Source organism: Balaenoptera physalus, assembly GCF_965194825.1.
Source record: "Balaenoptera physalus genome assembly, chromosome: 5".
NCBI classification, from domain to species: Eukaryota; Metazoa; Chordata; class Mammalia; order Artiodactyla; family Balaenopteridae; genus Balaenoptera; species Balaenoptera physalus.
In genome coordinates, this window is record NC_138884.1 from 87,902,390 (window position 1) to 87,924,930 (window position 22,541).

The following is a 22,541-nucleotide window of genomic DNA, read 5'->3' on the forward strand; positions in this document are numbered from 1 at the left end:
TCCTAAAGGTCAGATCTGCACAGGTAATCATGGTGTCAAGAGTTTGAACTACAGGGACAGAGAGTCAAAGCCATTCTTGGCAAGCCAACCTAGTCTCCTCCTCATCTGTCATCTAATAGTCTAGCTGTTTAAATTGAAAGAAACATCAAGGGTCACTAAGGCTCAGTCTGGGAAAATTAGAAGCACTTTTGAGTTAAGACACACAGACACGTATGTTGCTATATTTTAATCACAATCAGACATTAACATGGCACAAAACACTCCATCTATCTCTTTGCTGTTCCAAATCTCATGAACTTAAAACCTGAATTTGACACAAAGCAGTTTAAATAATTATTTTGACCAGACTCCCCAATCCCAAAGGAGATTAAAAAGTAATAATGTAAAAAAATTAAGGTCAAGGTGTCCTGATATCACAGCTAATGACTAACCATTTGTTTACGGGCGGCTCCTGCTCCACCCTGAAAGCTGCTGAGCTTCCCCCTCGGTCCAACAAGTGGTTAGTTATTAGTTCCCTGCGTGGTTGCCCCTGAAGGTAAACCATACATTAGGCACTTTAAGTGGGGGTAGTTACCTTTCTCGGGTTGGGTATAACGTTTGGCCCTCAAAAGCAAGATAGAGAATTTATAGTCAAACAGAATGTTCTGTGAATCTGTGCCCTTGGGATTAAGCGCTGGGATGTCAGCGCATTCTCAAGGACATCTGCACCAGATGTTCTGGGGGAGTCGTGCGGGTTGCCGAGCAGGCTGTTTAATGTCTGCGTGCGCGGTGGACACGAGCACTGTGGCCCACTCTGACTTTTATTCTCGTGTCTCGAGTTTTAGCCCATCTAGACGGTGGCACTCTCCATATTTAACAAGTGGTGTGGCCCAGGCGCTCACAGCCATCAGAACAGGTGCTGGGTGTCAACCACCGGTAAGGCTGCACCCATGTGCGCTGCAGTCATCAGCTGTGTCTAAGGAGCAAACCCAGCCCCATACGCCCAGCTCAACGCTGGCTTCCTTGCCGGCGCAAACCCGCTCCCCTACTCTGCCTCGTCCACATCTTCTCCCGCAGTAGCTGCCTCTAAAGCGGCCAGGGCTTCGGCCACCTCCGCGTCCTCATCCGCCGTCTCCCCGCTCGCATCTCCAGGGCAGCCCTGGGTCTCCTCCCGCCCGTTTCTCGAATCGACCACAGGCACGTCCTGAGCAGGGTCCTCTTCTTTAACGTATACACTTAGAACTGCAGTCGCCACGGCCTCGTTTAACGAATCCCAGCTTCTCTTCACGGAGAAGGGCATATTCAAACCACGCTCCCCCGCCCTGGGGTGAGCGCCTTCCCGGGGCTCCTCCTCTGTGTGGCCCTTGAAAAGGCAGTCCTTTTCTTCGCCATCAACGTGATCGGCGTCGTCGTCGGCTGGGCCCCACAGCCGAGGGTAATCCGGGGCGGGTATCTGGAGGACGTGGTCTGGGACTCCCCAGGCGGGATGCCCCGCCGCGCAAGACGCGCTGGAGTCGCCACTTCCGATGACACGGGTCTCTCCTGAAGCCAGCAGCACGCAGTCCGGTTCCCTGGCGCTTCCTCCTTCAAGGAAGGGCCGAGTCGTGTGACCCTTGTTTGTTGCACTGGCCCAGGAGCCCCTGTCCCCCTGGGGGCACCCGGGATCGCCAGCGAGCTGCAGGGCAGCAGCGGGGCCGAGGCCATTGACGGCCCCGCCAGTCTTCTCGGCGCAGGGTCCCCCCGCCGTGTCCCCCGGGAGAAGCGGTCCTTGCGGCGGCCCGCAGGGCTCCTGTGGAGCAGCCGTTCGGCCCCTGCTCGCGGTCCTCTTGGAGCTCTCGCTCGGAGGGTCATCCTTGTGTACCAGCACTTCGCGGCTCTGTTTGCCTTTTACCTTAACGGCATCGCCTTCATCTAACTTGCAGCTGTTTACTTCGTTGACGTAACCAGGGGAGGGCACTTGAACTGGATCGAAGAGATAGCTGGGGTGAGAAGAAAGGAGACCAGTCGGGTTAAGTATTAACTTTATTAATAACTAACTTTCATTATTAATATTTCTGCTACAGGCTCTGCTGTTTTCTACGATTCCTGTTAATTTCCGTGATTACTCTTTTAAGTCTATATGTGTGCCTCATTAAATATATATAGTTGGTATAAAAATGTTCTACCAACTGGAAATAGATCTTAAGAAGGGACTCAGAAAAGGGCAGGAAGAAGTTACAGAACAAAGTGGGTCATGAAATTGAAAAACAAACAAAAAACGTAAATAAATAAAACAAATATCCAACCACAGGAAAATAAGTGGTTAAGAACTGATGGTTCAACCCCTCAATGGAATATTATGTAGTCATTAAAATAATAAATATGAAGTCTGGACTAGCATGAAAGATAATTACAATAAATATTTTTTTGAATAGAGCCTAACATCAGATTATAATTACAGCAGAATAAAACTTATATATGTATGTGGGTGTATGTGTGTATATATATCTATATCTATCTATATATATATATCTATATATAGATCGATATAGATACGGAATAGAACTAACATAATAAAGATAGTTTTGTTAAGGAAGCAAAATCATCAGTTAATTTTTCCCCTTTACTTTATACAGAATTATATTCATGTTGCCCAAATTTTTATGAAATAGAATCTGGACAAAATTAAAAGCACATATGTGACTGGGGTGTTTTCAATGATGCCATTTCAAGCATCTTCTAAAACTCAAACTTTTCTTTGCATTGAAGCTCTCTGGAGAAATGTAAGTTCAACCCAAACCAAAGTCAGCCTCAGAGAAAGATAGCGTTCCCAACACACTCTGAGCATTGCGCAAAAAAAGTTTAAAAATCCAGGCCTCGTGTTCTTTTAAATGACATTAAAGTGGTTCCAAACTCTTAATTTCCTCTCAATGGTGGTCATGCCCCAAGCTGGGTAAATGCATTGAACCCATGCAGAGTGTTTAAAGTGCTTGCATGGTAATCACAAATTCGTCCATTCGGATGAGACATTTTGTTCAATGTTACCTTTGTAGCATTTTACAGCACCTGCACCCCATCTGGATTACTTTTTGTTATCATCTGGAAAACAAGGCATAAAAAGGAGAGAACAGAGTGAAGGACATTTTATTTTATTTTAAAAATAAAAAGTGTTCGTTTTATTGTAGGAAGATACATTAATTCTTTGAAATCAGAATGAAAGGGTTGCACGATTTAATTCTATATAAATGACTGAATATACAAAGTGTCAAATATAAACAGTAGTGTAAAATAAATTGGCAGAAATAATTATTCAACCAGTAGCAATACATATTAAGACTACCATTTGAAAGATCTTCTATAAACAAAGAATGAAAAAATACTGTTATAAGATTTTACAGCACAGAATTGAATTCCATCCTAATTCATTACTATTATACTTCTTCAGTATTAGTGGACCACATCATCTCCAGTCAATTCGTTGTGTTTATCATGTGAACCATCACAGGCAGGAAACGTCTTAGAATGCCAACACCTACAATTAGCTGCTTTAGTAAGACACAAATCTTCAACGTTTACTTCATTCACCACTTTGGTATTTTCCTTCTGTATTTTAAGATTAATCAAGTTATCCTGCTGCTGCTTTTGCTTCGGAAGGAATGGACGAACCACAAGGTAGTGCAAGTACACCGAGGAAAGGCAATAACCAAAGCCAGTCTGAAACTGTGAGCCGGGCGCTCCCGGCAACGCTCTCGGGGACTGGGAGCTGCTTTAGATAACGCGGGGAGCTGCACCTTCAACATGCGGACCGCGGCCTCCAGCACCTTCCCGGCCAGCGGCGCCCGCTCTTCTCCCGGCCCCGCCCGCCGGCGGCCCCGCCGCTCCCCGGCCGAGCTTCGGGCGCTCTCGGCCTGCACTGGGCCGGGGCGTCTGAATGACATTTTAATAGGAATTAAGTTTGCTTTTTCTTTCCTAGATACACTCAAAGTTAGTAGAGTTACAATTTTTTGGCAAAAGGATAACGTGATTCAGGGAGGGCACTGGTTACCCGGAATACCTTCACGTATCTAAAATCACCGATTCAGAGTTCTCAAACATTTATTTACACTTGTCTCTTGTGCCAGACCTTTCCCCAACCCTGGGAGTTACGCCATCTCCATTTTGCACATGAGGAAAAAACAGGTTGACGAATGCTAGGGAGAGAAAGGTGGGGCTGAAAAGGACCTGTGCGTTTTCTCTGCCATTGCCTTCCACAGGGGACATGGACTTAACCAGGGTGCAGCCCCCGTGCAGCAGCAGATGGCATAAGAGAGTGGAGAGGTTTCCGCGCCAGGGGATTAGCTACTCAGTATTAAAAGAGGTCAGGATACGGCAGCTGATCTATACGTTCCATGTTACAGACCCGAGGAGGTTGGAGCTGCAGGGATCATCACAAGCTTTACTTGGACTAAGCTGCTCCTGTTTTGCTTTTCCCACCACGAGTCCCATCCTGGCTACGATCCCTGGACTCCACTCTCTGGCAGTTCAAGGACACGCCCCTTCGGGCTTGCTGGTGGCAGACGGACTCACGTCTTTGCTTCTTTCATTTCCCACCTGCCCTCTGTCCCCTGGCCTTTCCCAAGTTGCATTTTTTCCTCATGAGTGCCCTCTGAATAAAACCTTCTCTTCATGTAAAACTGACCACACTGTTCTGGTCTTTTCTGTGAAAAATCCTAAAAATTAGTATGGAAGAATCTTTAAGTCATCTTCCATCTCTTAACAGCTACAACCTTTCAGGAGACAAGCCAGTGACAGAATCTAAAGCCCTAGTCCCTTTGTCTCCATAAGATGCGTGTGCTAGGGAGAGAGAGGGATCGCTCATCGTCAGCTGTGTCACTGCTTCCTCTGTTCTCTCTCCTTCCTTTCCATCACGGATGAATTTCCCAGGATGCTACTTCATAAGCCTTTAACCACAGAGGAAATTACTGGTGCCTTTTACGAAGTATAGACTAGTTGGTTGCTTAGAGGAAACTAGATTTACACCCCCCCTCCACCCCCCGCAAATATATCCAACATCCACATCCTAATCTCTGGAACTTGTGACTGTTACCTCATGTGACCAAGAAAGAAAGTCTTTGCAGGTGTGATTACAGATTTGAGACGGGGAGACTGCCTGGGTTATTTGGTTCAGGTCCCAGCTTTGCCGTGTAACTTTAGGCCTCAGCTATGTCATCTGTAAATGGGGATAGTGACGCACCTACCACATAGCATTGCTGGAGGTTATACGAGTTAATATATTCATAATAAGCGTATACTTATTACTCAGCTCTGTCTGGATACAGCATGCTTAAAAAAAAAGACGGAAGCTTTGCACCGAAGAAAGAAAGAATCTAGTTGTCATGACATACATACACATACAAACAAGAGCATTAACAATACCAAGTAATACTTGTTTCCAGAATAAGGGCCAAATGGTATATTTCTATCAACTGGGGCACCAACTGAAAGACACACACCCCAAGTGCAACAAGAGTTCCACAGAGAGAGAAATCATTGGTGGCTTAGCCAGCAGTATGTGTACAACCTTTTCCTTTTTCAATGCACCCTCAATGAAATTACCCCATTTTGCAAGTCCAGGATTTTGTTTCCAGCTTCTGCTCCCCACTTATGTCCATTTGCTGCAAATAATTTATATATCAGCTGGATAAACAGGTTGAAGAGCCCCCTGGGCGCTTCCTCCCCACCATCAGCCCCGCCCCTCCCCACTTGTGCCCTCAAAATCTGGCGCGTTTCCATGCTTGCAGTACCTTTGTTTATCTTGGAATCTGTTTTTAAAAAGTCAGGAGGATAGAAGGCAAGAAAAAAGTCAAAGAAAAGAAAAAAAAGGGCTTTGGAGTGTTTGAGAGAGGGGCAGACTACAGGTCTTAATAATGTAATCGAAGCAATCGTGATATGTGAATCACTGAAAAATGTCAGGCAGGTGGGTTCCAGAGTCGTAGGTAGGGAAGGTTTTCTTCTGGAAAGAAGGAAGAACGAAAGAGACTTGTCTTGAGCGACACCTGGCTTTCCCAGCGTCTCTGAGGCTGACCAAGGTCATCCTGACCCTGAGGCACCCTCGCCAGGCTGGCTGGCTGTCCCCACCCTCTGGAAGTGAGATTACTGCTGAGATTTAAGAGCCCAACTCCAGAGCCTCTGCTTCCCTGTTTCTAGGAGAACTGACATGTCATCTGTGGCTTTCACCCGCTCCCCCCCACTTTCCTTGGAAAATCATAGGATCTGTATTTTTCTTCAAAGCCATGTAGTTATAAAAGGTGTTTTGATGACTCTCCCCTTTCGAGTCAAGTTTCCAGTCCCCCGACCCCCCCAGCTGCCTCCCTTTAGGGTGCACCCCCTGGGGTTCCTACAGACCTGGTCCTGTACCGAGGGCCACGCTCTGTGCCTCTCTCTCCCCAGCCCAGCAGAGGCAGCCTCTTCCTGGTTAGAGGTCCTGCCCTCTCTCACCACCCTGTGTTTTCCTTCCCCAGCAACATTCCTTCTCTCAATGAGATAGGCTCCAACATCCAAGGTTGGGTGACCGCTGACGAAAAGGGTGGGGACTAATGCATTTACACCCAACCCCTGCCTGCCTGTGTCTACAATGATTCTTCTTTCTATGATGAATCCTAACATCAAACCTGATCTGTTTCTCTTTTCATGTGTCCCTCCCACACCACATCTTGCTTTTAGCGAGGAGGTCTCCCATCTCCAGGTGCAAAAAGGAAATACTCCAGGTCCAGCGTGGCACATGGACATGGGGAAAAAATATATGCTCTTCTGAAGTAAAACCCAATTCAAAACGGGCAGTCTGTCTCTTTCTCTCCCCCCTCACTTTGACAACATCTGGCTTAAAGGTGAGAACTCAGTTGTCTGGGGCCCTTTATTATGGAGCAGAATCAGAATTTGCTTTCTCTTTGGAGTGTAAAAGAGCAACAGAGAAACAAAAGGCAAAGCCTTCGCAACCATCATCTGGTTTCCACAGGAGAAAAGCAAACACCATTAGGATGGCGTGTCCACCCACTGCTGGCGCCTGCCTGCTCCTGGACTCCTGTGTTGGAGGTTGACTCTTGTCCTGTGCTTCGTGTTGAAATTACACAGTCCTGTGTTTGAAGATGGGCATGCTAAAGCCCCATCAGTTACTAGTCAAGTCCCCTTGCGGGAAAATCTGGTTTCACAAGGGAGTTAGTGATGAAGGTGGGGAGAAACGGGGAGACTGGGGGGAGGCAGGAGTTTTGCAACCAGACAGAGAAATTCACTGAGTATCCATCAGGAAGTCAAGGAATATAGAAAAAGGCTCAACCCAGCCGGAAAGGGCTGCCTTTGAATAGTGATGATCTTAAAGAATGACAGGGACAGGTCAAACGGACACAGGACCAGCTTGCAGGGGTTCTACTGGCCAAATACGGAACAATGTGAGCATCAGAATAAATACTAACATAAAGGATTATAATCCATTGAATAAAACAAGGGTCTATGAATCCTTAGGATATAAATCTAAAAAGGGGAAAGCCCTGACTTACAAGTAGACAGTCAGCTAACAAACATACAAGGAATAATGGAACTAGAGAAATCACCATTTGACAACCATCACAGTAACAGTTGACGTAAGCAAGAATCATCAACAGATGCTGAGACCAGCGGGTGAAAACTTGAGGAGGATGGGATATTTAGTCTGAAAAACAAGGACAGACTAAAGAGCTATTCCAGATTAAAGGAGACGGAAGAGACACGACAACCAAATGCAATCATGATCTTTTTGTAAGAGGTCATTATTGACACAACTGGTGAAATCTGAATAAGGTCTGTAGATTAGGTAGTAGTATTAAACCAATGTAAATGTCCTGATTTTGATTATTGTACTGGAGTTATATAAAAGCATGCCCTTGTTCTTAGGAAATTCAGAGTGAAGTATTTTGGAGTAGAAGGGCATGGTAACTGTAATTTATTAAAATGATTCAGGAAGAAGATTATGTGTGTATGTGTAGAGAGAGAAAAAAATAAAGCAAATGCTAACATTTGCGGATTGTGACTTTATGAGGGTCCTTTGTACTTTTCTTGCAACTTTTCAGTAAGTCTGATATGATGTCAAAATCAAAAGTTAAAAGGAAAAAAAAAAAAGTGGGAAGTTTAAAAAAAAAAGCACTAATCTGATGTCAGTTCTGTTCTGCTTGTCCCCGGGCTAGGACCCGTTACCTACAGGAAACCATTGCTATTAAGCTATTCCCTCTAAAGAAGCACATGGAGAAAGGTCTTGGAAAGGAGCTCATCAAAAGCCCACTGGCCTTTCTGGATTTAGTTGTCATTCTGAGTACGTACTAAAGACCTTTCCTCAATACCCAGCCCCAGGCACTACAACACTGAAGGCAAAGATGCTTCCTGTCCTTGGGCTGCCCCATCTCAGAAGGGGACTTATAGTCTAGGGCACTGGTGTTCATCAGCTGTCGGCCTCCCTTACTGAACACAAGCCCCTCGCAGGCAATGCCTAAGCCAGGGCAGTATCCAGCTTGCTTGGAGCACGTCACACCTGCTATTCAAATGAAGGAATGACTGGTGAGTGACAGGTGCAAATGAATGAATGGTGAGTATGAGCTTTTATAAATTATTCCAGTAGAAGGTTTACCCTTTTCCATGATCAAATCTCACTCCACCCAGTGGTCCAAAACCAAAAGCCAAGTGCATGACACGAGCTGAGAGAGATGGGAGGAACCGTGGTTCCTCTTCCCAGCTTGGGAATTACAGTTATGTAATTCCAAGGGTCAAGGACATCCTGCTTCGAGGGCTCTAGTCAATGAATGAGCTTTCAGAGCAGCTGCTGGCAAGTGGTTTGAGTTGATGGAAGTTGGAGCGTTTGGAAGAGACACAATAAAATTAAACACTTAAATTTCAACTCCGTTTTGAAAAACCAACTTGCCAGTGTTTAGAAAACAGTCCAGGATTTCACCTTAATCTGGCCAGCAGGTGAAGTTGAAAAATATGTAGTGAGTCACTTCTGGGTACTGACCTCTTAGGCTCAAGCGGATTGGATAAAAATAATTACCACACACTGAAGAAACCACCAGGTGCTTTATAAAAGAAATTAAAGACTGCCTGCCCAACTCCATAGACAGTATTGAATCTATAGTGGAAAAAGGACAAGAAGATAATTCTTGACTACTACCCAATCTCTTTCCTCAGCAGAATCATATCCTCCTTTCCGGGAAGGCTTTGAAAACTCTCTGGGACAAAATTTTCCGGTGTGTTCCCTTTTCTCCTAAAGAGGCTGAACTTCAGTGATTTTGGAGAACTGGAGAGACTATAAGAAGACTGTTATTATCAGCACCATCAAACAGTCCATTCAATGCACTCCCAATAGTCAATGTGCTACCATATATGTATCAGCAGCACTTAGAACTGGGTTTGATGGAATATTTGTGCAGAGGTGTGTTCAAACCCCTGCCAAAGGGTTCCCTGGTCAAACAGGTTTGGAAACAGCAGAGATGAAAGATGAACACATTCATAGTTATGAAAAAGAACGATTTCACCTTGTTTAACTCAGTATTTCCCAAAATTATTTGACCACAGAACTTTTTTTTTTTCCCCATAAAAGATATTAACAACCAACAGAACTTGTGTTTTGTGGACCTCTGGGAAAAACAACTGTCATGACAGTCCTAATTATCAGGAGGGGTTTTACGCCCCAAACTAATTTTTGCCAGGTGGTGGTTGGTGTTTTGGTGAACTCAGCCAGGCAAAGTCTGTGCCAGGTGTGAGAAATCCACCTTCCAGCAGTGGCTTCATCATCAACCATGTGGATGTGGGAAAGTTGTGTAATCTCCTGATTCCTCAGTTCCTTTATCTGCCCAATGAGTCCATGACATCAAAGCTCTCTTCCAAATCTAACAATCGAAATGGTGAATCAGCGAAGGAAGGTTCCTCCCCTCATGACCCTCTCTCTGACTTGGCTCACACACCTTTATCATTGAACACCGAGACAAGGCAGGCACAAATATCACTGTTTTGCAGGTGGGGAGCTCTGCTCAGTGGTGTGTGAACTACCCCATCCCAATACTGATGGGCTGCATTTGGGTCCCAAGTCCACAGTCACCCCAACCCATGATCCTGACTGAATGCACAAAGCTTCTCCTCCTGTTTCCTTCCTTCAGGCCCCAAGTTCTCATCTCATTCCCTTAGGTCTGCAGCTCTTTGAAAAGGTCTCCTTGGCTTCTTTGCCATAGGGTCCTGCTGACCAATGCCCTGGAGCCTTGAGATGGGGAGAGTGTGTGTAACAGCAACTTCCCTGGGAGGGGCGAAGACTCAGGTCAGGGGGACCCTGAGGGAGGAGGAGGTGCACCTTCTGGACCTCGTTTACTGGGATGCGCTGGGGGAGTGTGTGTGTTGGGGGGGGCGGGGTTGGGGTATGTGCGTGAGGCAAGACGTATAAGCATCTGAGAAGATTTATCACACCAGCAAGTCAGCACAGTGGTTTAATGAGTAATTTAGGGCCACAGTTGTGGGTTCCAATTCTACCTCCACCATTTATTAGCTTTGTGACCTCTAGGCAAATTTCTTAGCCTCTGTGACCTTCAGCTGTCTAATCTGCAAAATGGGAATGATAACAGTTCCTGCTTATCACGATTGTTTTGAAATTTAAATGAGATAAAAGTATGTACGGCATTTACTGTAATGTTTGGCATCCTGCCAGTACTTATTAATGATTACAAGTAGTTAACATTTGAGTGTTTAATATGCATCAAGCACTGTTTTAAGAAATTTCATTTCAACTTTACAATAATCCTTTAAGATGGAAACCAGTAATTATTATTATTTTGGCTGAACCGCGCGGCTTCTGGGATCTTAGTTCCCTGACCAGGGAATGAACCCAGGCCATGGCAGTGAAAGTGCCGAGCCCCAACCACTGGACCACTAGGGAATTCCCTATTATTTTTTTAATTGAAGAGTAGTTGATTTGCAATATTACATTAGCTTCAGGTATACAGTACAATGATTCAATATTTTATAGATTGTACTCCATTTAAAGTTATCACAAAATAATGGTTATATTTCCCTGTGCTGTACAATATATCCTCATTGCCTATCTATTTTATACATAATAGTTTTAATCCCATACCATTGTCCTGCCCCTCCCCCCTTCCTTCTCCCCACTGGTAACCACTAGTTTGTTTTCTGTATCTGTGAGTCTGTTTCTGTTTTGCTATATTCGTTGGTTTTATTTTTTAGATTCCACATATATATGATATCATATATATGATATTTGTCATATGATATGTCATATATATCATATTTATATATCAGTATTTGTCTTTCTCTGTCTGACTTCTTTCACTAAGCATCATACTTTCTACGTCCGTCCATGTTGTTGTAAATGAGTAAATGTAAATTTCATTCTTTTTTATGGCTGAATAATATTCCATTATATATGTCACACCTTCTTTATCCATTCTTCTGTTGATGGACACTTAGGTTGTTTCCATATCTTGGCTATTGTAAATAGTGCTGCTATGAAAATTGGGGTGCATAGATCTTTTTGAATTAGTGTTTTATTTTCTTTTTTGGATATACACCCTGGAGTGGAATTGCTGGGTCATATGGTAGCTCTATTTTTAATTTTTTGAGGATCTTCCATACTGTTTTCCATAGTGGCTGTACCAATTTACATTCCCACCAACACTGCCCAAAGGTTGGGAGCCAGTATTTTATACATAAGTAAATGGACATAAAAGTTAGAAAGTGGTACAGTGTGGCTATCATTAATGCTGTTGTTATTGTTTTCATTATTATTAATACTTCCTGATTATATATTACTTATTATATAATATTTATATATTTCATATTATATTAATACCTCTTGTAGGTTTTGTTGTTTTCTGAGTCCACTGCATTACACAATAAGAAGCAGCTTGTGATCCATTAGCTTTTGCAAAAGGGAACTGGATCCTCTTGATTTGGGCTCTGATAGAATTTCATAGGTGTGGTTTCATCTATTGGCCACCAGATGGCAGTATATAGTGGTTATTTAATTTAATTTCAAGGGAAGGACTTGGTATGGGAAAGGCCTCAAACACAGAATTAAAGGCACAAATAGTGTAGGTGCTTTGCCATGTGGTGAAGTTAGGGAGTAGGTGATGTGGTAAATATTCAGACAATTACTGTGTTAAGTCCTGGTGGCCATGGCACCACCTTATGGCAGGGTTTCCTCCAGCTCTGACTGGGCATGGGATTTATTCTGTAGTCTGGCCAGACCATGGCGGGGTCAAAAAACTCTGGCAATTCTATAGACGCCTCTTTTCACACAAATGGGGATCTGTCTTTCTGGACAATAATTCTGTGGAAGAGGCTGCAGGAGGAAGGAGCCTATGGGGTGTGGAGGGGTTCAGTTTCTCCCGTGTTAGCTCTGATGCTGCTGGACCTGCCCGTTTCACTGCTCCTTCCCTATGGCCATCCTTGTGCTGCCCCAGGCCCTGTGTGCTGCCCATGGTGTGAGCTGGTCTTGGGGGCCCATCTTCTGGATGAGGGTAAGTGGCCGTGAACTAGGAGGTAAAGATAAGCTATAAAATAAATATGGTCCAATTTGAAAGTTTTTGGGGAAGAAGCCCATTATTTTTAATTTAAAATAAATTCAGAATATTGTGTTTGAAAAGGCAAAATTTGCATGAATTATTAGAATTAAACAGAAGGCTTTTTTTTTTTTTTTTAGAGAGAGGAAAGTGAATGTAAAGAAGGGAAAAAAACCTGATATAAGCACGTGACAGTAGCTACAACAGAATAGAAGAAGAAGACAAATTCTGTGAGGGTTGTTGAACAGAGTTATCATTCATCTTTTTTTTCTTGTTGTTGTTTACTTAAAAAAAATATTGATAGCAATTATGCCTGCATAGTTTATTTAAATTTTGTGAGTTTTCTACACTTATCTGCAGTAATATTTGTGTAAAAAGTCAAGTATCCATTTATACTTAGTGCTGATACTAAGCTCTCTATTCTGTGTCATTGATCTACTTTTGCCAAAACCACTGTTCTTATTACTCTAGGTTTGCAATATGTAATAACAGAGAAAGTTCTTCTATCTTGTTTTCTTAAAAGATGTTTTTGGATATTTTTAGCTCTTTGCAATTTCATATAAATTTATTTTTTTTAATTTAATTTTATTTTTTTTTTATACAGCAGGTTCTTATTAGTCCTCCATTTTATCCACATCAGCGTATACATGTCAATCCCAATCTCCCAGTTCATCCCACCACCACCCCCACCCCCCGCCGCTTTCCCCCCTTGGTGATCATACGTTTTTTCTCTACTTCTGTGTCTCAATTTCTGCTCTGCAGAAAATTTCAAATTCTGTCGGTAACTTATGGTCAGCCCTCTAGACCAGTTCCTTCTTCCTGTACTCTTGGTGGGAACAGTTCTAGGGAAAGTTTGAGAAGCTATGCCCCTATTCTCTGGACTGTAAATTCCTGGGAGTAGGCTCCTGTCTGGATCAGATGAGATGCAGCTCATTATTGAATAAAGACTAGGGTGTATGGGTGACGGGGCGGGGGTCCTGGTAAGCACTTTGAGAGGCAGAGGGCACGGGGTCCATAAGGCATCCTCCTGGGTCTGTGCGGGCTGATAACTCGCATTTCTAACAAGCTCCCAGGTGGTGCTAACGCTGCCCTCTGGGGACCACACTTTGAGAGTTCCTGCTTTACGGCTTTATGGAAATGAAGGCAGGCAGGCCTCTTTGTTTTGCTCTGTTGCTGGTTGGTCTAGGTGAGCTCTACTTAAAGGGGAAGGACTAACGCCCTAAGAACGCCTGTGGCGTGGGGAGTTCCTGGCAACGGCGAGGTGGCTACAATTACCACTGGCCCCCTTTGGTGACTGATGATATGGCCCAAACCAAGTTGGCCGAAACTAATACCTGTAGTCACTACTGCCAATTGCACTCCCAATCGGTGCAGTTTACAATCCTGTTAAGTTTCTAAAAATTTTGTCTGTTTTTCAGAATTTGCTTTATAACAGTTTTTATGTTCTTTTATCCTTCTCTATGGGCGTTATAACAGGAAAAAGTTAAAATAAACCACGTGTCCAATAATATGGGATCAACCTGGACAACCTAAATGTTTACTAACTGAGGAATAGATGAAACAAACCCAAGACATTGGGCTGGTCCACTGCCTGTCTGCTCTTAGGCTGGTCCCTGCCCCCTGCCCGCTCAGTTTCTCAAGGCACCGTAATGCTGAGGAACCCTTGCCCTCTGCATCTGGGTAGTCCCACCAGTGGAAGGTGCTGGTGGAAGACTAGAGGGGGAGGATGGGGGATGTCAGGGTATGTTTCCCTTTCTCTCTACTTTGGACAGTATGCTGTTCATCCTGGTAGTGGCCAAATCTCCTGCACAGCAATAGATGCCCAAGAGCCCCACCCTCCATGGTGCCAGATAGAACCATGGTGCCTCACCATGGCTCCAACCATTGCCCCAGCATCTGGTTCTGTGTCTCATCCTGGGGTGGTAATGTCTCCCTGCCTTGCCCATCTCTGCGTTGCCTCACCATCTCATTTGGTTTCTCAGCTCTTCCAATACCCACATAACCCACTGATTATAACGTCCCTCTGTCTGAAAGGAAGAGTTCCCATTCCTTGCTGGACCTTGCCTAATACAAATAATATCCTGGTCAAAGGCTTTCTAGCTAAGTTATTAATATACAATAACAGTATTGGACTCTGCAAAAATTGGTATTATCTATTGTATAGGTTGCTGCTTGTTGAATACCTGACATGGGAGGGGGTGTCCACAGTGGCTGGGGAAGGGACTTTAGCCCCTCCATCAACTCCATCAAGTTCTCTTCCCTTTCCCAATCAAAATCAGTCTGTTTGCTGTGTAATGTAACTTCCAGACAAGTCTCCTATCTTCCCTTTCAAGCTCTTAAACTCTTCCTATATATATTCTAAAACTGCCACAGGAGAAAGTATAGGGGACACATGGACCTTTGCACTATTTTTAGTAATCTCGTGAAAGTACTTAACATCATTCACGCGTGTGGGTGACAGTGGTTAATATATGTTTTGATGTTCCTCATGTCTGCTAAAATACGAAGGGTATCTCCTATTATTCACATGGGCACCTGGCCATATTAACCCATTCCCCATTATCAATGTAGTGGCAGGAAGTTTATTTTTAATATGCCCCTAAATCCTTCAGTGAGTCTCTAATTCAACAGTTTAAGACAAATATCTAAAACTCTTAGAGTCGATAATCCAGATATCACCATGTGCTTATCAATTGCTTTTGAAGTAAGCCTTTAGGAAGTCATGCAAATTATCACAGACAGCTCTGAAGTGAAAGAGATAGAGAGCTCAACTAATCACGTACACAATCTGACTTAAAATGACAATTTATCATCAATGATACGGGATTAGGTATTTACCCTGAATTCTACTACTTGGGTAGAATCTTGTTCACTGATGAACCAATATACCATATCACTGAAAACCAAACCAAACCAAACCAGACCATTATCAGGGATAAATGACCACAGCACCAAGATTCAGACCCAACTGAAGATGGGGGCAGGCCATGACCTTCTGGGTGTTTTTTAGTTTCAGGGAATATGCACAAGTACACTTTGGAGAATCTTCAGATGGTACAAACAGTTTATTTGAGAAGAGGATTTTAAAAATTTGAAGTGAAGATGACGTGTTTTCACTTAACACGTGCAGTTCTATGTCTTTTTCATGTGGGATTCAGTGGCCCCCTTCCTTCATACTCTTGACCACCATAGTAACTGTATCATCTGACAAAACTCATCTCAACTCAGCTTGGTGGGCTGATCTTGACTCTGACTGATTGGAAGCTCAGCGTCACCAATCTTTAGTAGGGAATCTGCTTAAAAACATCCGAGACACCCTTGCATTAGTGCATGATTGATTTCATTTTTACGGCCACGTTAACAGAAGGACTGGTCAAAGTACATGTATAAAATCATACATGGGTTTAGAAGAAGAGGAGGAAGAATTTTAACATCCAGGACACAGAAGACAGTCTGTCTATTGTAATTAAGGGAGTGGGCTCTGGAGTCAAAATCTGGACTGGCCTGTTCTAAGCTGGATGATCTTGAGTAAGCTGCTTGACTTCTCTGAATCTCAGCTTTGCCAACCATTAGACAGGGGAAACAGTAACATCTAATTGTGCAGGGTTTCTATGAGAATCACATGGCTTACACACGTGATGGGCTTGGCAAAGTATGACTGGCAAGTAGTAGGTTCTTAGTAAATGTGGGCTGCTCTCATCTTCATGGCCATCGTCTATGAGAATATTAGTTAACCACTGGCTTAATGACTTTTAGACACTGTGAATAGAAATGGGTGATGTTCTGTCCAAATTCTCCCTGAAACCCCATAGGAATTAGGTGTGTCTCCAACGCACAGTATGTCTCCAATGTTGATAAGTAGCCTTATCTGGGAGGTGGAAGAAGTCTGGAAGAAACCTGAAGCATTTAGAAAAAGTTAAGTTCTGGAAATGATGAGGAAGTTGCAGAGGAGGCGACGTGGAGAGACGTTTATATAATACAGTCTTGTAAACTATAAATAATGATAGCTTTAAAAGCAAGCACAGCTCAGGGGTGGATGCTTGCAATGAAGTAGTTCTGGGTAATTCCCAGTATCCTAGATGCCCAAACCTCAGTGAATCTTAGAGAACATCCTACCACCCAACCACCTTATTTTATAAATGTGCTTCTGGACTCAAGGCTGGAAGCATGGACTGGTCAGAGGACAAGAAAAAACAGATTGTCCCATGTTTGCAGAAAACCCTATATGTGCAGAATTGGGTCACCAATGTTTCTTTGAAGTACACTAAAAATAGTTTTTGCACTTGAAAAGACTGAGCATGGTTCTGAGGTCTCAAATATCCCTGAGCACTTAACTGAGGACAAGACACTCTGCTAGTAACTAGGACACAAAGAGGTAGAGATCTCTGCAGTTTGTTAAAGGGCTCACCACCCATCATTCATGCACCAAATATTTCCTGAGCACCTATTATGTACAGGTACTGAACTTGATTCCAGGGAGCTGAAAAGAGTTCACAGTCTAGCAAGGAAGACAGATATATAAATACATGACTAATAGAGTATTAAAAGTATGAGATTAAACTATGTCATGCAACATGTTACATAAGGCAAGGAGCACCTGAGTAATCTCGGGAAAAGATTGGAGGAGACTTGTGGCCACAGGTGAGCAGATAATGGGGCTGGTGGGGTTCCGGACCACATTCCAGGGGATACTACCACTTACACTCTCTTTCTTAGTAAGCCCACTCTTTTCTCTACGTGTGCACTACCCTTGCTTTGGCCTAAAACATTATCATTTTTTCTTACCTGAATTTACTGCAAAATCCTCATCTCCTGCATCCACCTGTGTCTTCTAAAATAATACATTTGCCACATGGAAGTCACATGATCTAAGACATAAATCTGAATCTTATCATTTCCCTGGGCCTAAAACTTTTCAAAGGTGTCTAAGACCCTCAGGATATTTAACAACATAGAATAATGAGGATGACGATAAAAACAGCAAACTTACACAGAGTTTCCTATGTACCAGGTGTTAATCCACGTGCTTTATGTGTACAATTGGTCCTCATTATTTGTGGATTCCATAGTTGTGAATTTATCTACTGGCTAAAATTTAATTGTAAGTCCCAGATGAATAATTGCTGTGTTTTGGGGGTCATTTTTGGGCATGTGCAGAATGGTGAAAAATTGGGAGTGGCCTGAGGTGCACGTTTCTAGCTGAGCTCAAACAGGTTAACACTCAGCCTTCTTGATTCAGCCCCATATTGTAAACCTTTCAGTGTGAAGACTTGTATGGGTCATACCATTTGTCCCGTTTTAGAACTGTATCCCCTAAACAACAAAAGTAAAAAGGAAATAAGAGAATTCTACTCAAACCTGAATGAGTCAGAAAGAATAGACTTTGGGGATTGCTCTGTCTACTGGCTTTAATGTTTCAGGTAATAAGAACTGTAGTGGAAGACCGAATAATAGAAAATGTAATGGAAAGTGGAAAGAATAGACTTTCTTCCCAAAGCATAAAAAAAAGAACAGCTTACCTGTTGTGGAGATTGTCCATTAGGTTTCTCTAGAAGTTTAACTTGTCTTCCTGCAACCAAAAAAAAAAGAAAGTTGAAAACTGAGGTCTAAAAGTTGCCTCCTTTTCACAGCCAAGTTGCATCTTGAAAGCCACAGCAGAAAGCATTTCCTGAGGGGCCCAGGCAGTGATGTGTGGGAACAGAATTCCTGGCCTAGAACATTTAGCCCAGGCAGGCAAGGGCTTTGAAATTTGCCAGCCTGAGTTTGCAGCCCAGCTCCTGATAATTAATGATCAATTAACAATTTACCCAAATGTCAGTGTTTCATCTATAACATATTATAGTGAGATTTAAATGGCACAACAGGAAAGCTGCTTATCACATGCTGGGCATGTTGGAATTGTTCAATAACCAGAAGCTATTGTTAGTTATTGCTGTTGATAAACATTACATGACAATACACCTCTTCTCTGATGGGTAAAGTTTCAACTAAGCAGAAACATAATTCAAGGAATTTACTTCTTGGAGACATATCAAACAATCAAAGTTTCAATGAATATATGCATAATATTTCAATAAAATACTTAATTTAGAAAATAGTTTTGCTTATAATGAAAATAACAAGGTATAGAATTTGAGAAAGTAAAGCAAATGTTCAGATTTTTACCAACTTCTCTGTGATTATTAGAATAATTCACTATACACAGACAAAACTTTTTAGAGAAATGCTCTTAGACCACTCCCAAGTAAACTACATTTTGGGATAATGAATTCTGCCTTAAATTTATCATATAACATTAGAATGGTTATATCCTTTTGGAAATTCAATTTCATATTCTGTCAGCAATGTCTTTTCACTCAGTATTACTTCTTACTGTTTAATAATTCCTTGAAATCTAATACATTGCTCAAATGTCACATAAATGTTATTCTTAATTTTTACCAAGTACTTAGAATTCAACTCAAATATTATTTGAAAAGGAAGCCACGAGAAAGACAAAGTCCAGGCCTTCAGAGAGCTAGCCATCTATTGGGAAGGGCAAGGAGACAAGAAAAGGTTAGGTTACAAATCACTAAAATATTAGGCAGGGTGCACATAATGCCATCAAAGGAACACAAGAGCTGAGGGGGTTCAGGATTGGGAGGTTGTGTAACTGCGCTGACAGCACCTAAACTATGCATTCATAGAAAGATGGGAAGAACTGTGGCAGATAGAAAAATGATGATGGTGAAGTGTGGAGGGAGGGCCTTTTAGGCAGAGGGAATGTGACAAAGAGAAGTCAGGAAAGGATGGCGTATTATTTAGTCACCAGATAATTCAACCCCTACTGTGTGTCAGGCACCACTAAACTGCAGTGCATGGGACACCATGCTGTGTGCCCTACAGAATGACAGCCCTATGTGCGGGAGAGTGAATATTCTGGATTGGCTGGTGTTTAAAGAACTTGGAACTTGCCATGTGGTTGGTAGACAGATATTACAACTTTCCTACAAGTGTTTTGTAGGAAACCAACGGGATGTGGCAATTCGGAGTTACAAGTGAGAACCTCCTTAGAGTGAGGGATGGACCTTTGAAGAGGGAGCATTTAAACTGGGACCCAAAGAATGAGATGGAGCTAGGTGTGCAAAGAATAGCTCTCAACAAGTCACTCCCCTTTAAGAAGCCTTAACTGGCTCTGCACTGCCTACCAATCTTTAATGTCCCCAGCTAAGCATTCAAGACCTGCCACAATATGGTACCAATTGGCCTTCCTAGATTATCCCTGAAATTCCTCTAGCCACTACTATTTCCAGCCAACCTGGATTTTTCACTGTTTTCTAAACATGTCTATATACACTTTTTCTTATTTCTATACCTTTGCACATATTGTTCCCCCCAGTTGGCAAGCCTCCACGCCCATTGGTATTTTGCAGAATTCTACTGATCCTTCAAAACTCCATGAAGATTTTAAAAAAATCCCACCTAAAGGTAATTACTCCATTCTTTTAATTTCCACAGAATCTTTAACTGTTTGGATGGCTCTGATCACTTTCTGCCTTGGATTACAGTGTAGGTACACCTCGTTTTATTATTATTTATTATTATTCATTTATTTATTTTTGGTTGCATTGGGTCTTAGTTGTGGCACATGGGATCTTCTGTTGCGGTGCGTGGGCTCTTCATTGCAGTGCATGGGCTTCTCTCTAGTTGTGGCGTGCGGGTTTTCTCTCTCTAGTTGTGGCACACGGGCTCCAGGATGTGTGGGCTCTGTAGTTGTGGTGCGCGGGTTCCAGAGTGCATGGGCTTCTGTAGTTTGTGGCATGCAGGCTCTCTAGTTGAGGCGCGCAAGCTCAGTAGTTGTGGTACGTGGGCTTAGCTGCCAGGCAGCATGTGGGATCTTAGTTTCCTGACCTGGGATCGAACCTGTATCCCCTGCATTGTAAGGTGGATTCTTTACCACTGGACCACCAGGGAAGTCCCGGCACACCTCGTTTTATTGTGCTTCGTAACTATTGCATGTTTTTTTGTTTTGTTTTGTTTTTACAAGTTGAAGGTTTGTGGCAACCCTGCGTTGAGCTGAGCAAGTCTATCGGCACCATTTTTCCAACAGCATTTGCTCACTTTTTGAGTGTCTTTGTGTCACATTTTGGTAATTCTCACATTATTTCAAATGTTGTCATTATTATTATATTTGTTACAGTGATCTGTGATTAGTGATCTTTGATGTTACTATTGTAACTGTTTTGCAGTGCCACAAGCCGCAGCCATGTGAGACAGCGAACTTAATTGATAAATGTTCGTGTGTTCTGACTGTTCCACCAACCAGCTGTTCCCCATTCTCCCCTTTTCAGGCCTCCCCATTCCCTGAGACACAACAATATTGAAATTAGGCCAGTTAATAACCTTACAGTGGTCCCTAAGTGTTCAAGTGAAGGGAAGAGTCACACATCTCTCACTTTAAATCAAAAGCTAGAAATGATTAAGCTTAGTGAGGCAGGCATGCCAGAAGCTCAGACAGGCTGAAAGCTAGGCTTCTTGCACCAGTTAGCCAAGTTGTAAATGCAAAGGAAAAGTTCTTGAAGGAAATTAAAAATGCTACTCCAGTGAACACACGAATGATAAGAAAGTGAAACAGGCTTATTGCTGATATGGAGAAAGTTGTAGTGGTCTGAGTAGAAGATCAAATCAGCCACAACAGTCCCTTAAGCCAAAGCCTAACCCAAGGCAAGGCTCTAATTCTCTTCAATTCTGTGAAGGCTGAGAGAGGTGAGGAAGCTGCAGAAGAAAAGTTTGAAGCTGGCAGAGGCTGGTTCATGAGGTTTAGGAAAGAAGCCGTCTCCATAACATAAAAGTGCAAGGAGAAGCAGCAAGTGCTGATGTAGAAGCTGCAGCAAGTTATCCAGAAGATGCAGCCAAGACACTTAATGAAGGTGGCTACACTAAACACCAGATTTTTAACATAGATGAAACAGCCTTACATTGGAAGAAGATGCCGTTTAAGACTTTCATAGCTAGAGAGCAGTCAGTGCTTGGCTCCAAAGCTTCAAAGGACAAGCTGCCCCCCTTATTAGGGGCTAATGCAGCTGGTGACTTTAAGGTGAAGCCAATGTTCATTACCATTCCGAAAATCCTAGGGCCCTCAAAAGTTATACTCAATCTACTCTGCCTGTGCTCTATACATGGAACAACAAAGCCTGGAGGACAGCACATCTGTTTACAATATGGTCTGCTGACTATCTTAAGCCCACTGTTGAGACCTACTGCTCCGAAAAAAAGATTCCTTTCAAAACATTATTGCTCATTGACAATGCACCTGGTCACCCAAGAGCTTTGATGGAGATGTCCAATGAGATTAATGTTGTTTTCATGTCTGCTAACACAACATCCACTCTGCAGCCCATGGATCAAGAAGTAATTTTGACTTTCTAGTCTTATTATTTAAGAAAGATGACTTGAAAGGCTGTAACTACCATAGACAGTGATTGCTCTGAGGGATCTGGGCACAGTCAATTGAAAAGTCTGGGAAGGATTCACCATTCTAGATGCCATTAAGAACATCTGTGATCCACGGGAAGATGTCAAGATATCAACACACACAAGAGTGTGGAAAAAGTTGATCCCAGCCCTCGTGGATGACTTTGAGGGGTTCAAGACTTCAGCGGAGGAGAGGGTGCAGAGAAAAGGGAACCCTCCTGCACTGTTGGTGGGAACATAAATTGGTGCAGCCATCATGGAGAACAGCATGGAGGTTCCTTAAAAAACCAGACATAGAGTTACCATGTGATCAGCAATCCCACTCTTGAGCATATATCTGGAGAATACTCTAACTCAAAGAGATACATGCACCCCAATGCTCACTGCAGCACTGTTTACAATAGCTAAGACATGGAAGCAACCTAAATGTCTATCGAAAGAGGAATGGATAGAGAAGATGTGGTGCGTACATACAGCGGAATACTATTCAACCATAAAAAATGAAATAATGCCATTTGCAGCAACACGGATGGACCTAGAGATTATCATACTAAGTGAAGTAAG

General features: G+C 43.0%; 1 protein-coding gene across 5 annotated transcripts in view; it reads right to left on the reverse strand.

Annotated features, from left to right (window-relative positions):
• Nucleotides 1–211: 211 nt before the first annotated feature.
• Nucleotides 212–22,541, reverse strand: part of PGCKA1 (PDCD10 and GCKIII kinases associated 1) — an 83,293-nt gene continuing 60,963 nt past the window's right edge. For 3 of the 5 annotated variants that reach the window (XM_082464579.1, XM_082464580.1, XM_082464581.1), the window contains 2 exons: nucleotides 18,044–18,093; nucleotides 212–1,958 (listed from right to left, as the gene is read on the reverse strand). In XM_082464579.1, the coding sequence (XP_082320705.1) occupies nucleotides 1,025–1,958; nucleotides 18,044–18,063 (954 nt within the window). In that variant the 5' untranslated portion in view covers nucleotides 18,064–18,093 and the 3' untranslated portion in view covers nucleotides 212–1,024. Of the gene's footprint in view, nucleotides 1,959–3,003; nucleotides 3,058–18,043; nucleotides 18,094–22,541 lie in introns of all 5 variants that reach the window. The other 2 variants (XM_082464577.1, XM_082464578.1) reach the window with 1 other exon arrangement.